At 51.1% G+C, this 18,020-nt stretch overlaps 1 protein-coding gene across 1 annotated transcript in view; it reads right to left on the reverse strand.

Annotated features, from left to right (window-relative positions):
• The window catches only part of CHRNB1 (cholinergic receptor nicotinic beta 1 subunit), a 106,630-nt gene extending 103,244 nt beyond the window's left edge, over positions 1 to 3,386 (reverse strand). The window contains exon 1 of the mRNA XM_088463520.1: positions 3,261 to 3,386. Coding sequence (XP_088319646.1) covers positions 3,261 to 3,318 — 58 coding nt within the window. The 5' untranslated portion in view covers positions 3,319 to 3,386. The remainder of the gene's footprint in view (positions 1 to 3,260) is intronic.
• Positions 3,387 to 18,020: the final 14,634 nt, after the last annotated feature.

The raw sequence follows: 18,020 nt of genomic DNA on the forward strand, positions 1-18,020 counted from the left end.
TCACACTCCCTGCATCACTCCTGTACTGTATAACTCTGACACTCCCTGCATCACTCCTGTACTGTATAACTCTGACACTCCCTGCATCACTCCTGTACTGTATAACTCTGACACTCCCTGCATCACTCCTGTACTGTATAACCCTGACACTCCCTGCATCACTCCTGTACTGTATAACCCTGACACTCCCTGCACCACTCCTGTACTGTATAACCCTGACAATCCCTGCATCACTCCTGTACTGTATAACCCTGACACTCCCTGCACCACTCCTGTACTGTATAACCCTGACAATCCCTGCATCACTAATAAATCCATTACTTAATTTCCCCTCTGGGTATTGCGACACTGCACAGGAACCACCTCTAGGGACACACTACTCTCACCCCTTACACCCATCCATGTACTACACCCCCCAGCATCCTATGTGTACATTACATGTCCCCATTATACCCTGTCATATTACATACACTCTGCGTGTCCTCCTCACTACTCTCACCCCTTACACCATCCATGTACTACACCCCCCAGCATCCTATGTGTACATTACATGTCCCCATTATACCCTGTCATATTACATACACTCTGAATGTCCTCCTCACTACTCTCACCCCTTACACCATCCATGTACTACACACCCCAGCATCCTATGTGTACATTACATGTCCCCATTATACCCTGTCATATTACATACACTCTGCGTGTCCTCCTCACTACTCTCACCCCTTACACCCATCCATGTACTACACCCCCCAGCATCCTATGTGTACATTACATGTCCCCATTATACCCTGTCATATTACATACAATCTGCGTGTCCTCCTCACTACTCTCACCCCTTACACCATCCATGCACTACACCCCCCAGCATCCTATGTGTACATTACATGTCACCATTATACCCTGTCATATTACATACACTCTGCGTGTCCTCCTCACTACTCTCACCCCTTACACCATCCATGTACTACACCCCCCAGCATCCTATGTGTACATTACATGTTCCCATTATACCCTGTCATATTACATACACTCTGCGTGTCCTCCTCAATACTCTCACCCCTTACACCATCCATGTACTACACACCCCAGCATCCTATGTGTACATTACATGTCCCTATTATACCCTGTCATATTACATACACTCTGCGTGTCCTCCTCACTACTCTCACCCCTTACACCCTCCATGTACTACACCCCCCAGCATCCTATGTGTACATTATATGTCCTCATTATACCCTGTCATATTACATACACTCTGTGTGTCCTCCTCACTACTCTCACCCCTTACACCATCCATGTACTACACCCCCCAGCATCCTATGTGTACATTACATGTCCCCATTATACCCTGTCATATTACATACACTCTGCGTGTCCTCCTCACTACTCTCACCCCTTACACCCTCCATGTACTACACCCCCCAGCATCCTATGTGTACATTATATGTCCTCATTATACCCTGGCATATTACATACACTCTGCGTGTCCTCCTCACTACTCTCACCCCTTACACCATCCATGTACTACACCCCCCAGCATCCTATGTGTACATTACATGTCCTCATTATACCCTGTCATATTACACACACTCTGCGTGTCCTCCTCACTACTCTCACCCCTTACACCCATCCATGTACTACACCCCCCAGCATCCTATGTGTACATTACATGTCCCCATTATACCCTGTCATATTACATACACTCTGCGTGTCCTCCTCACTACTCTCACCCCTTACACCCATCCATGTACTACACCCCCCAGCATCCTATGTGTACATTACATGTCCTCATTATACCCTGTCATATTACATACAATCTGCGTGTCCTCCTCACTACTCTCACCCCTTACATCATCCATGTACTACACACCCCAGCATCCTATGTGTACATTACATGTCCCCATTATACCCTGTCATATTACATACACTCTTCGTGTCCTCCTCACTACTCTCACCCCTTGCACCATCCATGTACTACACCCCCCAGCATCCTATGTGTACATTACATGTCCCCATTATACCCTGTCATATTACATACACTCTGCGTGTCCTCCTCACTACTCTCATCCCTTACACCCATCCATGTACTACACCCCCCAGCATCCTATGTGTACATTACATGTCCCCATTATACCCTGTCATATTACACACACTCTGCGTGTCCTCCTCACTACTCTCACCCCTCACACCCATCCATGTACTACACCCCCCAGCATCCTATGTGTACATTACATGTCCTCATTATACCCTGTCATATTACATACAATCTGCGTGTCCTCTTCACTACTCTCACCCCTTACACCATCCATGTACTACACACCCCAGCATCCTATGTGTACATTACATGTCCCCATTTTACCCTGTCATATTACATACACTCTGCGTGTCCTCCTCACTACTCTCACCCCTTACACCATCCATGTACTACACCCCCCAGCATCCTATGTGTACATTACATGTCCCCATTATACCCTGTCATATTACATACACTATGCGTGTCCTCCTCACTACTCTCACCCCTTACACCAACCATGTACTACACCCCCCAGCATCCTATGTGTACATTACATGTCCCCATTATACCCTGTCATATTACATACACTCTGCGTGTCCTCCTCACTACTCTCACCCCTTACACCCATCCATGTACTACACCCCCCAGCATCCTATGTGTACATTACATGTCCCCATTATACCCTGTCATATTACATACACTCTGCGTGTCCTCCTCACTACTCTCACCCCTTACACCATCCATGTACTACACCCCCCAGCATCCTATGTGTACATTACATGTCCCCATTGTACCCTGTCATATTACATACACTCTGCGTGTCCTCCTCACTACTCTCACCCCTTACACCATCCATGTACTACACCCCCCAGCATCCTATGTGTACATTACATGTCCCCATTATACCCTGTCATATTACATACACTCTGCGTGTCCTCCTCACTACTCTCACCCCTTACACCCATCCATGTACTACACCCCCCAGCATCCTATGTGTACATTACATTTCCCCATTATACCCTGTCATATTACATACACTCTGCGTGTCCTCCTCACTACTCTCACCCCTTACACCATCCATGTACTACACCCCCCAGCAACCTATGTGTACATTACATGTCCCCATTGTACCCTGTCATATTACATACACTCTACGTGTCCTCCTCACTACTCTCACCCCTTACACCATCCATGTACTACACCCCCCAGCATCCTATGTGTACATTACATGCCCCCCACTCACCGTGTAGTAGTGTCGCACACACCATCATGGCCTGTACCACTCTCCCCCAATCCTCCATGTCTGTGTGCTTCTCCCCTTCCCCTCTGTCTGGGGCATTGGCTGCAGCTGCCGGATGTGTCTGTGACAGACAGGACAGGGGTCTGCCAGTGTCATTCACAGATCTCCTCACACCTGTCATGTGGCCGACCCTTACACTGCCAGGACATACTTACACACAGGCCAGTCATGGACGACCCTTACACTGCCAGGACATACTTACACACAGGCCAGTCATGGACGACCCTTACACTGCCAGGACATACTTACACACAGGTCAGTCATGGACGACCCTTACACTGCCAGGACATACTAACCACATCCCACAGATTTATAAATACTATGTCAGTGGTGTCTGTAGTGTGATTTGTTGATACTTTGGGCCTGATTCAGACCCGGTTGCAAGGATGCGTTTGCATGGAGCCATACGATATTTGCAATCTGCGCACGCGTATAAACTTTCTATTGTCAGATCATAGATGTGACCTATAAACTTAAACTAAACTTATACTAAAATAAACACCAAGACCAAGTTATGCTGTTTAAATTGGTCAGCTTTATTTAGTTACACTGGTAGGTATGGTGGCAGGAGAAAGAACGGCAACTAACCAGCGTCACCTTGTCTTAGGCCAAAAGTATATCACAACTTGTGAGGGCCAAGTATCCCTTTCACAGCAAGTGATGCGGCCCCAACACCCATGCCAATGCACCGTTCATCCTGCTCAGTCGAGAGGTGCCGCTGACCCCAAGTGGGTGACATCAGCTTATCAGTGCATTGAAGGGGTGCGCACCGCTATTACGGCCGCAAGATGGACGCTTCAATATTGCCGGTCTTTCCCTGCTAGTGAAATAAAGCCGACACAAGAGGGGAGGGAGGGGGGGAGATCAAAATTCAAAGAGGCAGAGTTACACCAGCATATTCCCCACACCCTATCACATAGCACACCCCCTAACCTCTCCTCCTATCACCACACCCTCTCACATAACACGCCCCCTAACCTCTCATCCTATCACCACACCCTATCACATAGCACACCCCCTAACCTCTCCTCCTATCACCACACCCTCTCACATAACACGCTCCCTAACCTCTCCTCCTATCACCACACCCTCTCACATAACACACCCCCTAACCTCTCATCCTATCACCACACCCTCTCACATAACACGCCCCCTAACCTCTCATCCTATCACCACACCCTCTCACATAACACGCCCCCTAACCTCTCATCCTATCACCACACCCTCTCACATAAAACGCCCCCTAACCTCTCATCCTATCACCACACCCTCTCACATAAAACGCCCCCTAACCTCTCATCCTATCACCACACCCTATCACATAGCACACCCCCTAACCTCTCCTCCTATCACCACACCCTCTCACATAACACGCTCCCTAACCTCTCATCCTATCACCACACCCTCTCACATAACACGCTCCCTAACCTCTCATCCTATCACCACACCCTCTCACATAACACGCTCCCTAACCTCTCATCCTATCACCACACCCTCTCACATAACATGCCCCCTAACCTCTCATCCTATCACCACACCCTCTCACATAACACGCTCCCTAACCTCTCATCCTATCACCACACCCTCTCACATAACACACCCCCTAACCTCTCATCCTATCACCACACCCTCTCACATAGCACGCCCCCTAACCTCTCATCCTATCACCACACCCTATCACATAACATACCCCCTAACCTCTCATCCTATCACCACACCCTCTCACATAACACACCCCCTAACCTCTCATCCTATCACCACACCCTCTCACATGACACCCCCCCTAACCTCTCATCCTATCACCACACCCTCTCACATAACACACCCCCTAACCTCTCCTCCTATCACCACACCCTCTCACATAATACGCCCCCTTATCTCTCATCCTATCACCACACCCTCTCACATAACACGCTCCCTAACCTCTCATCCTATCACCACACCCTCTCACATAACACGCCCCCTTATCTCTCATCCTATCACCACACCCTCTCACATAACACGCTCCCTAACCTCTCATCCTATCACCACACCCTCTCACATAACACACCCCCTAACCTCTCCTCCTATCACCACACCCTCTAACATAACACGCCCCCTTATCTCTCATCCTATCACCACACCCTCTCACATAACACGGCCCCTAACCTCTCATCCTATCAGCACACCCTCTCACATAACACGCCCCCTTATCTCTCATCCTATCACCACACCCTCTCACATAACACGCCCCCTAACCTCTCATCCTATCACCACACCCTCTCACATAACACGCCCCCTAACCTCTCATCCTATCACCACACCCTATCACATAGCACACCCCCTAACCTCTCCTCCTATCACCACACCCTCTCACATAACACGCTCCCTAACCTCTCCTCCTATCACCACACCCTCTCACATAACACACCCCCTAACCTCTCATCCTATCACCACACCCTCTCACATAACACGCCCCCTAACCTCTCATCCTATCACCACACCCTCTCACATAACACGCCCCCTAACCTCTCATCCTATCACCACACCCTCTCACATAAAACGCCCCCTAACCTCTCATCCTATCACCACACCCTCTCACATAACACGCCCCCTAACCTCTCATCCTATCACCACACCCTATCACATAGCACACCCCCTAACCTCTCCTCCTATCACCACACCCTCTCACATAACACGCTCCCTAACCTCTCATCCTATCACCACACCCTCTCACATAACACGCTCCCTAACCTCTCATCCTATCACCACACCCTCTCACATAACACGCTCCCTAACCTCTCATCCTATCACCACACCCTCTCACATAACATGCCCCCTAACCTCTCATCCTATCACCACACCCTCTCACATAACACGCTCCCTAACCTCTCATCCTATCACCACACCCTCTCACATAACACACCCCCTAACCTCTCATCCTATCACCACACCCTCTCACATAGCACGCCCCCTAACCTCTCATCCTATCACCACACCCTATCACATAACATACCCCCTAACCTCTCATCCTATCACCACACCCTCTCACATAACACACCCCCTAACCTCTCATCCTATCACCACACCCTCTCACATGACACCCCCCCTAACCTCTCATCCTATCACCACACCCTCTCACATAACACACCCCCTAACCTCTCCTCCTATCACCACACCCTCTCACATAACACGCCCCCTTATCTCTCATCCTATCACCACACCCTCTCACATAACACGCTCCCTAACCTCTCATCCTATCACCACACCCTCTCACATAACACGCCCCCTTATCTCTCATCCTATCACCACACCCTCTCACATAACACGCTCCCTAACCTCTCATCCTATCACCACACCCTCTCACATAACACACCCCCTAACCTCTCCTCCTATCACCACACCCTCTAACATAACACGCCCCCTTATCTCTCATCCTATCACCACACCCTCTCACATAACACGGCCCCTAACCTCTCATCCTATCAGCACACCCTCTCACATAACACGCCCCCTTATCTCTCATCCTATCACCACACCCTCTCACATAACACGCTCCCTAACCTCTCATCCTATCACCACACCCTCTCACATAACACGCCCCCTAACCTCTCATCCTATCACCACACTCTCTCACATAACACGCCCCCTAACCTCTCATCCTATCACCACACCCTCTCACATAACACGCCCCCTAACCTCTCATCCTATCACCACACCCTATCACATAGCACACCCCCTAACCTCTCCTCCTATCACCACACCCTCTCACATAACACGCTCCCTAACCTCTCATCCTATCACCACACCCTCTCACATAACACGCCCCCTAACCTCTCATCCTATCACCACACCCTCTCACATAACACGCCCCCTAACCTCTCATCCTATCACCACACTCTCTCACATAACACGCCCCCTAACCTCTCATCCTATCACCACACCCTCTCACATAACACACCCCCTAACCTCTCCTCCTATCACCACACCCTCTCACATAACACGCCCCCTAACCTCTCATCCTATCACCACACCCTCTCACATAACACGCCCCCTAACCTCTCATCCTATCACCACACCCTCTCACATAATACGCCCCCTAACCTCTCATCCTATCACCACACCCTCTCACATAACACGCCCCCTAACCTCTCATCCTATCACCACACTCTCTCACATAACACGCCCCCTAACCTCTCATCCTATCACCACACTCTCTCACATAACACGCCCCCTAACCTCTCATCCTATCACCACACTCTCTCACATAACACGCTACCTAACCTCTCATCCTATCACCACACCCTCTCACATAATACGCCCCCTAACCTCTCATCCTATCACCACACCCTCTCACATAACACGCCCCCTAACCTCTCATCCTATCACCACACCCTCTCACATAACACGTCCCCTAACCTCTCATCATATCACCACACCCTCTCACATAACACGACCCCTAACCTCTCATCCTATCACCACCACATCCTCTCACATAACATGCCCCCTAACCTCTCATCCTATCACCACACCCTATCACATAACACGCCCCCTAACCTCTCATCCTATCACCACACCTTCTCACATAACACGCCCCCTAACCTCTCATCCTATCACCACACCCTCTCACATAACACGCCCCCTAACCTCTCATCCTATCACCACACCTTCTCACATAACACGCTCCCTAACCTCTCCTCCTATCACCACACCCTCTCACATAACAGGCTCCCTAACCTCTCATCCTATCACCACACCCTCTCACATAACACGCCCCCTAACCTCTCATCCTATCACCACACCCTCTCACATAACACGCCCCCTAACCTCTCATCCTATCACCACACTCTCTCACATAACACGCCCCCTAACCTCTCATCCTATCACCACACCCTCTCACATAACACACCCCCTAACCTCTCCTCCTATTACCACACCCTCTCACATAACACGCTCCCTAACCTCTCATCCTATCACCACACCCTCTCACATAACACGCCCCCTAACCTCTCATCCTGTCACCACACCCTCACATGACACGCCCCCTAACCTCTCCTCCTATCACAACACCCTCTCACATAACACGCCCCCTAACCTCTAATCCTATCACCACACCCTCTCACATAACACGCTCCCTAACCTCTCATCCTATCACCACACCCTCTCACATAACACGCTCCCTAACCTCTCATCCTATCACCATACCCTATCACATAACACACACCCTAACCTCTCATCCTATCACCACACCCTCTAACATAACACGCCCCCTAACCTCTCATCCTATCACCACACTCTCTCAAATAACACGCCCCCTAAACTCTCATCCTATCACCACACCTTCTCACATAACACGCCCCCTAACCTCTCATCCTATCACCACACCCTCTCACATAACACGCATCCTAACCTCTCATCCTATCACCACACCCTATCACATAACACGCCCCCTAACCTCTCATCCTATCACCACACCTTCTCACATAACACGCCCCCTAACCTCTCATCCTATCACCACACCCTCTCACATAACACGCCCCCTAACCTCTCATCCTATCACCACACCATCTCACATAACACGCCCCCTAACCTCTCATCCTATCACCACACCCTCTCACATAACACGCCCCCTAACCTCTCATCCTATCACCACACCCTCTCACATAACCCGCCCCCTAACCTCTCATCCTATCACCACACCCTATCACATAACACGCCCCCTAACCTCTCATCCTATCACCACACCTTCTCACATAACACGCCCCCTAACCTCTCATCCTATCACCACACCCTCTCACATAACACGCCCGCTAACCTCTCATCCTATCACCACACCCTATCACATAACACACCCCCTAACCTCTCATCCTATCACCACACCTTCTCACATAACACGCCCCCTTACCTCTCATCCTATCACCACACCCTCTCACAAAACACACCCCCTAACCTCTCCTCCTATCACCACACCCTCACATAACACGCCCCCTAACCTCTCCTCCTATCACCATACCCTATCACATAACACTCCCCCTAACCTCTCATCCTATCACCACACCCTCTCACATTACACGCCACCTAACCTCTCCTCCTATCACCATACCCTATCACATAACACGCCCCCTAACCTCTCATCCTATCACCACACCCTCCCACATAACACGCCCCCTAACCTCTGATCCTATCTCCACACCCTCTCACATAACACGCCCCCTAACCTCTGATCCTATCTCCACACCCTCTCACATAACACGCCCCCTAACCTCTGATCCTATCTCCACACCCTCTCACATAACACGCCCCCTAACCTCTCATCCTATCACCACACCCTATCACATAACACGCCACCTAACCTCTCATCCTATCACCACACATCTCACATAACACGCCCCCTAACCTCTCATCCTATCACCACACCCTCTCACATAACACACCCCTAACCTCTCATCCTATCACCACAACCTCTCACATAACACACCCCTAACCTCTCATCCTATCACCACAACCTCTCACATAACACGCCCCCTAACCTCTCATCCTATCACCACACCCTCTCACATAACACGCCCCCTAACCTCTCATCCTATCCCCACACCCTCTCATATAACACACACCCCTAACCTCTCATCCTATCACCACACCGTCTCACATGACACACCCCTAACCTCTCATCCTATCACCACACTCTCTCATATAACAAACCCCCTAACCTCTAATCCTATCACCACACCCTCTCACATAACACGCCCCCTAACCTCTCATCCTATCACCACACCCTCTCACATAACACGCCCCCTAACCTCTCCTCCTATCACCACACCCTCTCACATAACACGCCCCCTAACCTCTCATCCTATCACCACACCCTCTCACATAACACGCCCCCTAACCTCTCATCCTATCACCACACCCTCTCACATAACACACCCCCTAACCTCTCATCCTATCCCCACACCCTCTCACATAACACGCCCCCTAACCTCTCATCTTATCACCACAACCTCTCACATAACACACCTCCTAACCTCTAATCCTATCACCACACCCTCTCACATAACACGCCCCCTAACCTCTCATCCTATCACCACACCCTCTCACATAACACGCCCCCTAACCTCTCATCCTATCACAACACCCTCTCACATAACACGCCCCCTAACCTCTCATCCTATTACCACACCCTCTCACATAACACGCCCCCTTACCTCTCATCCTATCACCACACCCTCTCACATAACACGACCCCTAACCTCTCATCCTATCACCACACCCTATCACATAACATGCCCCCTAACCTCTCCTCCTATCACCACACCCTCTCACATAACACGCCCCCCTAACCTCTCATCCTGTCACCACACCCTCTCACTTAACACGCCCCCTAACCTCTCATCCTATCACCACACCCTCTCACATAACACACCCCCTAACGTCTCCTCCTATCACCAAACCCTCTCACATAACACGCCCCCCTAACCTCTCATCCTATCACCACACCCTCTCACATAACACGCCCCCCTAACCTCTCATCCTATCACCACATCCTATCACATAACACGCCCCCTAACCTCTCCTCCTATCACCAGACCCTCTCACATAACACGCCCCCTAACCTCTCATTCTATCACCACACCCTCTCACATAACACGCCCCCTAACCTCTCATCCTATCACCACACCCTCTCACATAACACGCCCCCTAACCTCTCATCCTATCACCACACCCTCTCACATAACACGCCCCCTAACCTCTCATCCTATCACCACACCCTATCACATAACACGCCCCCTAACCTCTCATCCTATCACCACACTCTCTCACATAACACGCCCCCTAACCTCTCATCCTATCACCACACTCTCTCACATAACACGCCCACTAACCTCTCATCCTATCCCCACACCCTCTGACATATCACGCCCCCTAACCTCTCATCCTATCACCACACCCTCACATAACACACACCCCTAACCTCTCATCCTATCACCACACCCTCTCACATACCACGCCCCCTTACCTCTCATCCTATCACCACACCCTCTCACATAACGCCCCCTAACCTCTCATCCTATCACCACACCCTATCACATAACACGCCCCCTAACCTCTCATCCTATCACCACACCCTCTCACATAACACTCCCACTAACCTCTCCTCCTATCACCACACCCTCTCACATAACACGCCCCCTAACCTCTCCTCCTATCACCACACCCTCCCACATAACACGCCCCCTAACCTCTCCTCCTATCACCACACCCTCCCACATAACACGCCCCTAACCTCTCATCCTATCACCACACCCTCTCACATAAAACGCCCCCTAACCTCTCATCCTATCACCACACCCTCTCACATAACACGCCCCCTATCCTCTCATCCTATCAGCACACCCTCTCACATAACACGCCCCCTAACCTCTCATCCTATCACCACACCCTCTCACATAACACGCCCCCTAACCTCTCCTCCTATCACCACACCCTCTCACATAACACACCCCCTAACCTCTCATCCTATCCCCACACCCTCTCACATAACACGCCCCCTAACCTCTCATCCTATCACCACACCCTCTCACATAACATGCCCCCTAACCTCTCATCCTATCACCACACCCTCTCACATAACACACCCCCTAACCTCTCATCCTATCACCACACCCTCTCACATAACACACCCCCTAACCTCTCATCCTATCCCCACACCCTCTCACATAACACGCCCCCTAACCTCTCATCCTATCACCACACCCTCTCACATAACACGCCCCCTAACCTCTCCTCCTATCACCACACCCTCTCACATAACACACCCCCTAACCTCTCATCCTATCCCCACACCCTCTCACATAACACGCCCCCTAACCTCTCATCCTATCACCACACCCTCTCACATAACATGCCCCCTAACCTCTCATCCTATCACCACACCCTCTCACATAACACGCCCCCTTTCCTCATCCTATCACCACACTCTCTCACATAACACGCCCCCTAACCTCTCAACCTATCACCACACTCTCTCACATAACACACCCCCTAACCTCTAATCCTATCACCACACCCTCTCACATAACACGCCCCCTAACCTCTCATCCTATCACCACACCCTCTCACATAACACGCCCCCTAACCTCTCCTCCTATCACCACACCCTCTCACATAACACGCCCCCTAACCTCTCATCCTATCACCACACCCTCTCACATAACACGCCCCCTAACCTCTCATCCTATCACCACACCCTCTCACATAACACACCCCCTAACCTCTCATCCTATCCCCACACCCTCTCACATAACACGCCCCCTAACCTCTCATCTTATCACCACAACCTCTCACATAACACACCTCCTAACCTCTAATCCTATCACCACACCCTCTCACATAACACGCCCCCTAACCTCTCATCCTATCACCACACCCTCTCACATAACACGCCCCCTAACCTCTCATCCTATCACAACACCCTCTCACATAACACGCCCCCTAACCTCTCATCCTATTACCACACCCTCTCACATAACACGCCCCCTTACCTCTCATCCTATCACCACACCCTCTCACATAACACGACCCCTAACCTCTCATCCTATCACCACACCCTATCACATAACATGCCCCCTAACCTCTCCTCCTATCACCACACCCTCTCACATAACACGCCCCCCTAACCTCTCATCCTGTCACCACACCCTCTCACTTAACACGCCCCCTAACCTCTCATCCTATCACCACACCCTCTCACATAACACACCCCCTAACGTCTCCTCCTATCACCAAACCCTCTCACATAACACGCCCCCCTAACCTCTCATCCTATCACCACACCCTCTCACATAACACGCCCCCCTAACCTCTCATCCTATCACCACATCCTATCACATAACACGCCCCCTAACCTCTCCTCCTATCACCAGACCCTCTCACATAACACGCCCCCTAACCTCTCATCCTATCACCACACCCTCTCACATAACACGCCCCCTAACCTCTCATCCTATCACCACACCCTCTCACATAACACGCCCCCTAACCTCTCATCCTATCACCACACCCTCTCACATAACACGCCCCCTAACCTCTCATCCTATCACCACACCCTATCACATAACACGCCCCCTAACCTCTCATCCTATCACCACACTCTCTCACATAACACGCCCCCTAACCTCTCATCCTATCACCACACTCTCTCACATAACACGCCCACTAACCTCTCATCCTATCCCCACACCCTCTGACATATCACGCCCCCTAACCTCTCATCCTATCACCACACCCTCACATAACACACACCCCTAACCTCTCATCCTATCACCACACCCTCTCACATACCACGCCCCCTTACCTCTCATCCTATCACCACACCCTCTCACATAACGCCCCCTAACCTCTCATCCTATCACCACACCCTATCACATAACACGCCCCCTAACCTCTCATCCTATCACCACACCCTCTCACATAACACTCCCACTAACCTCTCCTCCTATCACCACACCCTCTCACATAACACGCCCCCTAACCTCTCCTCCTATCACCACACCCTCCCACATAACACGCCCCCTAACCTCTCCTCCTATCACCACACCCTCCCACATAACACGCCCCTAACCTCTCATCCTATCACCACACCCTCTCACATAAAACGCCCCCTAACCTCTCATCCTATCACCACACCCTCTCACATAACACGCCCCCTATCCTCTCATCCTATCAGCACACCCTCTCACATAACACGCCCCCTAACCTCTCATCCTATCACCACACCCTCTCACATAACACGCCCCCTAACCTCTCCTCCTATCACCACACCCTCTCACATAACACACCCCCTAACCTCTCATCCTATCCCCACACCCTCTCACATAACACGCCCCCTAACCTCTCATCCTATCACCACACCCTCTCACATAACATGCCCCCTAACCTCTCATCCTATCACCACACCCTCTCACATAACACGCCCCCTTTCCTCATCCTATCACCACACTCTCTCACATAACACGCCCCCTAACCTCTCATCCTATCACCACACCCTCTCACATAACACGCCCCCTAACCTCTCAACCTATCACCACACCCTCTCACATAACACGACCCCTAACCTCTCATCCTATCACCACACCCTCTCTCATTACACACCCCCTAACCTCTCATCCTATCACTACACCCTCTCACATAACACGACCCCTAACCTCTCAACCTATCACCACACCCTCTCACATAACACGACCCCTAACCTCTCATCCTATCACCACACCCTCTCTCATAACACACCCCCTAACCTCTCCTCCTATCACCACACCCTCTCACATAACACGCCCCCTAACCTCTCATCCTATCACCACACCCTCTCACATAACACGGCCCCTAACCTCTCATCCTATCCCCACACCCTCTCACATAACACGCCCCCTAACCTCTCATCCTATCACCACACCCTCTCACATAACATGCCCCCTAACCTCTCATCCTATCACCACACCCTCTCACATAACACGCCCCCTTTCCTCATCCTATCACCACACTCTCTCACATAACACGCCCCCTAACCTCTCATCCTATCACCACACCCTCTCACATAACACGCCCCCTAACCTCTCAACCTATCACCACACCCTCTCACATAACACGACCCCTAACCTCTCATCCTATCACCACACCCTCTCACATAACACGGCCCCTAACCTCTCATCCTATCCCCACACCCTCTCACATAACACGCCCCCTAACCTCTCATCCTATCACCACACCCTCTCACATAACATGCCCCCTAACCTCTCATCCTATCACCACACCCTCTCACATAACACGCCCCCTTTCCTCATCCTATCACCACACTCTCTCACATAACACGCCCCCTAACCTCTCATCCTATCACCACACCCTCTCACATAACACGCCCCCTAACCTCTCAACCTATCACCACACCCTCTCACATAACACGACCCCTAACCTCTCATCCTATCACCACACCCTCTCTCATTACACACCCCCTAACCTCTCATCCTATCACCACACCCTCTCACATAACACGACCCCTAACCTCTCAACCTATCACCACACCCTCTCACATAACACGACCCCTAACCTCTCATCCTATCACCACACCCTCTCTCATAACACACCCCCTAACCTCTCCTCCTATCACCACACCCTCTCACATAACACGCCCCCTAACCTCTCATCCTATCACCACACCCTCTCACATAACACGCCCCCTAACCTCTCATCCTATCACCACACCCTATCACATAACACGCCCCCTAACCTCTCATCCTATCACCACACCCTCTCACATAACACGCCCCCTAACCTCTCATCCTACCACCACACTCTCTCACATAACACCCCTTAACCTCTCATCCTATCACCACACCCTCTCACATAACACACCCCCTAACCTCTCATCCTATCACCACACCCTATCACATAACACCCCCTAACCTCTCATCCTATCACCACACCCTCTCACATAACACACCCCCTAACCTCTCATCCTATCACCACACCCTCTCACATAACATGCCCCCCTAACCTCTCCTCCTATCACCACACCCTCTCACATAACACCCCCTAACCTCTCATCCTATCACCACACCCTATCACATAACACCCCCTAACCTCTCATCCTATCACCACACCCTATCACATAACACCCCCTAACCTCTCATCCTATCACCACACCCTCTCACATAACATGCCCCCCTAACCTCTCCTCCTATCACCACACCCTCTCACATAACACGCCCCCTAACCTCTCATCCTATCACCACACCCTATCACATAACACGCCCCCTAACCTCTCATCCTATCACCACACCCTCTCACATAACACGCCCCCTAACCTCTCGCCCTATTACACCCTCTCACATAACACGCCCCCTAACCTCTCCTCCTATCACCACACCCTCTCACATAACACGCCCCCTAACCTCTCATCCTATCACCACACCCTCTCACATAACACGCCCCCTAACCTCTTCTCCTATCCCCACACCCTCTCACATAACACACCCCCTAACCTCTCATCCTATCACCACACCCTCTCACATAACACGCCCCCTAACCTCTTATCCTATCACCACACCCTCTCACATAACACGCCCCCTAACCTCTCATCCTATCATCACACCCTCTCACATAACACGCCCCCTAACCTCTCATCCTATCACCTCACCCTCTCACATAACACGCCCCCTAACCTCTCATCCTATCACCACACCCTCTCACATAACACGCCCCCTAACCTCTCATCCTATCACCACACCCTCTCACATAACACGCCCCCCTAACCTCTCATCCTATCACCACACCCTGTCACATAACACGCCCCCTAACCTCTCCTCCTATCACCACACCCTCTCACATAACACGCCCCCCTAACCTCTCATCCTATCACCACACCCTCTCACATAACACGCCCCCTAACCTCTCATCCTATCACCACACCCTCTCACATAACACGCCCCCCTAACCTCTCATCCTATCACCACACCCTATCACATAACACGCCCCCTAACCTCTCCTCCTATCACCACACCCTCTCACATAACACGCCCCCTAACCTCTCATCCTATCACCACACCCTCTCACATAACACGCCCCCTAACCTCTCATCCTATCACCACACCCTCTCACATAACACGCCCCCTAACCTCTCATCCTATCACCACACCCTCTCACATAACACACCCCCTAACCTCTCGCCCTATTACACCCTCTCACATAACACGCCCCCTAACCTCTCGCCCTATTACACCCTCTCACATAACACACCCCCTAACCTCTCCTCCTATCACATCTGCCTTCCTGCTGTCAAACAACAATCAAACATCTTTAATTTTATTAACCCCTCTATCCCTGACTAGAAGTTTATGTGCCGTCGGTTCTATAAGACGCAGTGTGCGAGCGCAAACCAGTCACTGATCAGGAAGCGATCGCACCCAGCACACAGACGCTCCGCTAGTATGAGTGACCGGGTGAGCCGTTTCTGGGTGGTGACAGGGGGTGATCGCGGGTAGTGAGGTTGTGGTGGTGTGAACGCCGGCGCATCTGTGCGTCAGGGGCGTGCATAATTAAGACACATCCTCAGCGTCCACGTCACATGGCTGTATTACACACAGCAGCACGCGCAGTGCTTGTGGTAGGCTATGGTCAGCCGCACGTGCTGCGTATGGGTCCGATGTCAGCCGATGTTACCGATTGTTTAATACACGTCCTGGAGATTCCATATGTTACTATGGGAATGTGGGCGTCTTGTGTCAGGCTGGTGGACATCTAAATACACACCGTGATCACATGCCAAGACATAGTGGGCGTGCTAATGCCTTGCTGTGCGATGGCGGGATTTGCATACTTTGACTGCGGACGGCTGCGTGCCAACTTAGCCTTGTGACCAGGTCTGAATCAGGCCCTTTATCTCCGTCCACTTTATCCCTTTCCAGGGCTTAGTACATAGGGGATGATTCAGAGATGTACACTAACCCGATGGTTAGCGCAGATCTCCAATGGAAACTGTCTTCGCCGGGGCATGTACAGAGCGGCTATGCAATCCCGCACGCACGGTCAGTGATTGACAGTCTGCTGCCATTTTTGGGCGCAATCGGCTGATGGAGATTTCCTGGTCTCTATTGATCAACTTTATAATAAATGGGAACTTTTTCCTCAGAAAACCTCATTGTGGGGCTCGGTTGCATTTTAGTGATCGAACTT

This window comes from Taudactylus pleione, unplaced genomic scaffold, assembly GCF_031769625.1.
Source record: "Taudactylus pleione unplaced genomic scaffold, aTauple2 ptg001392l, whole genome shotgun sequence".
NCBI classification, from domain to species: Eukaryota; Metazoa; Chordata; class Amphibia; order Anura; family Myobatrachidae; genus Taudactylus; species Taudactylus pleione.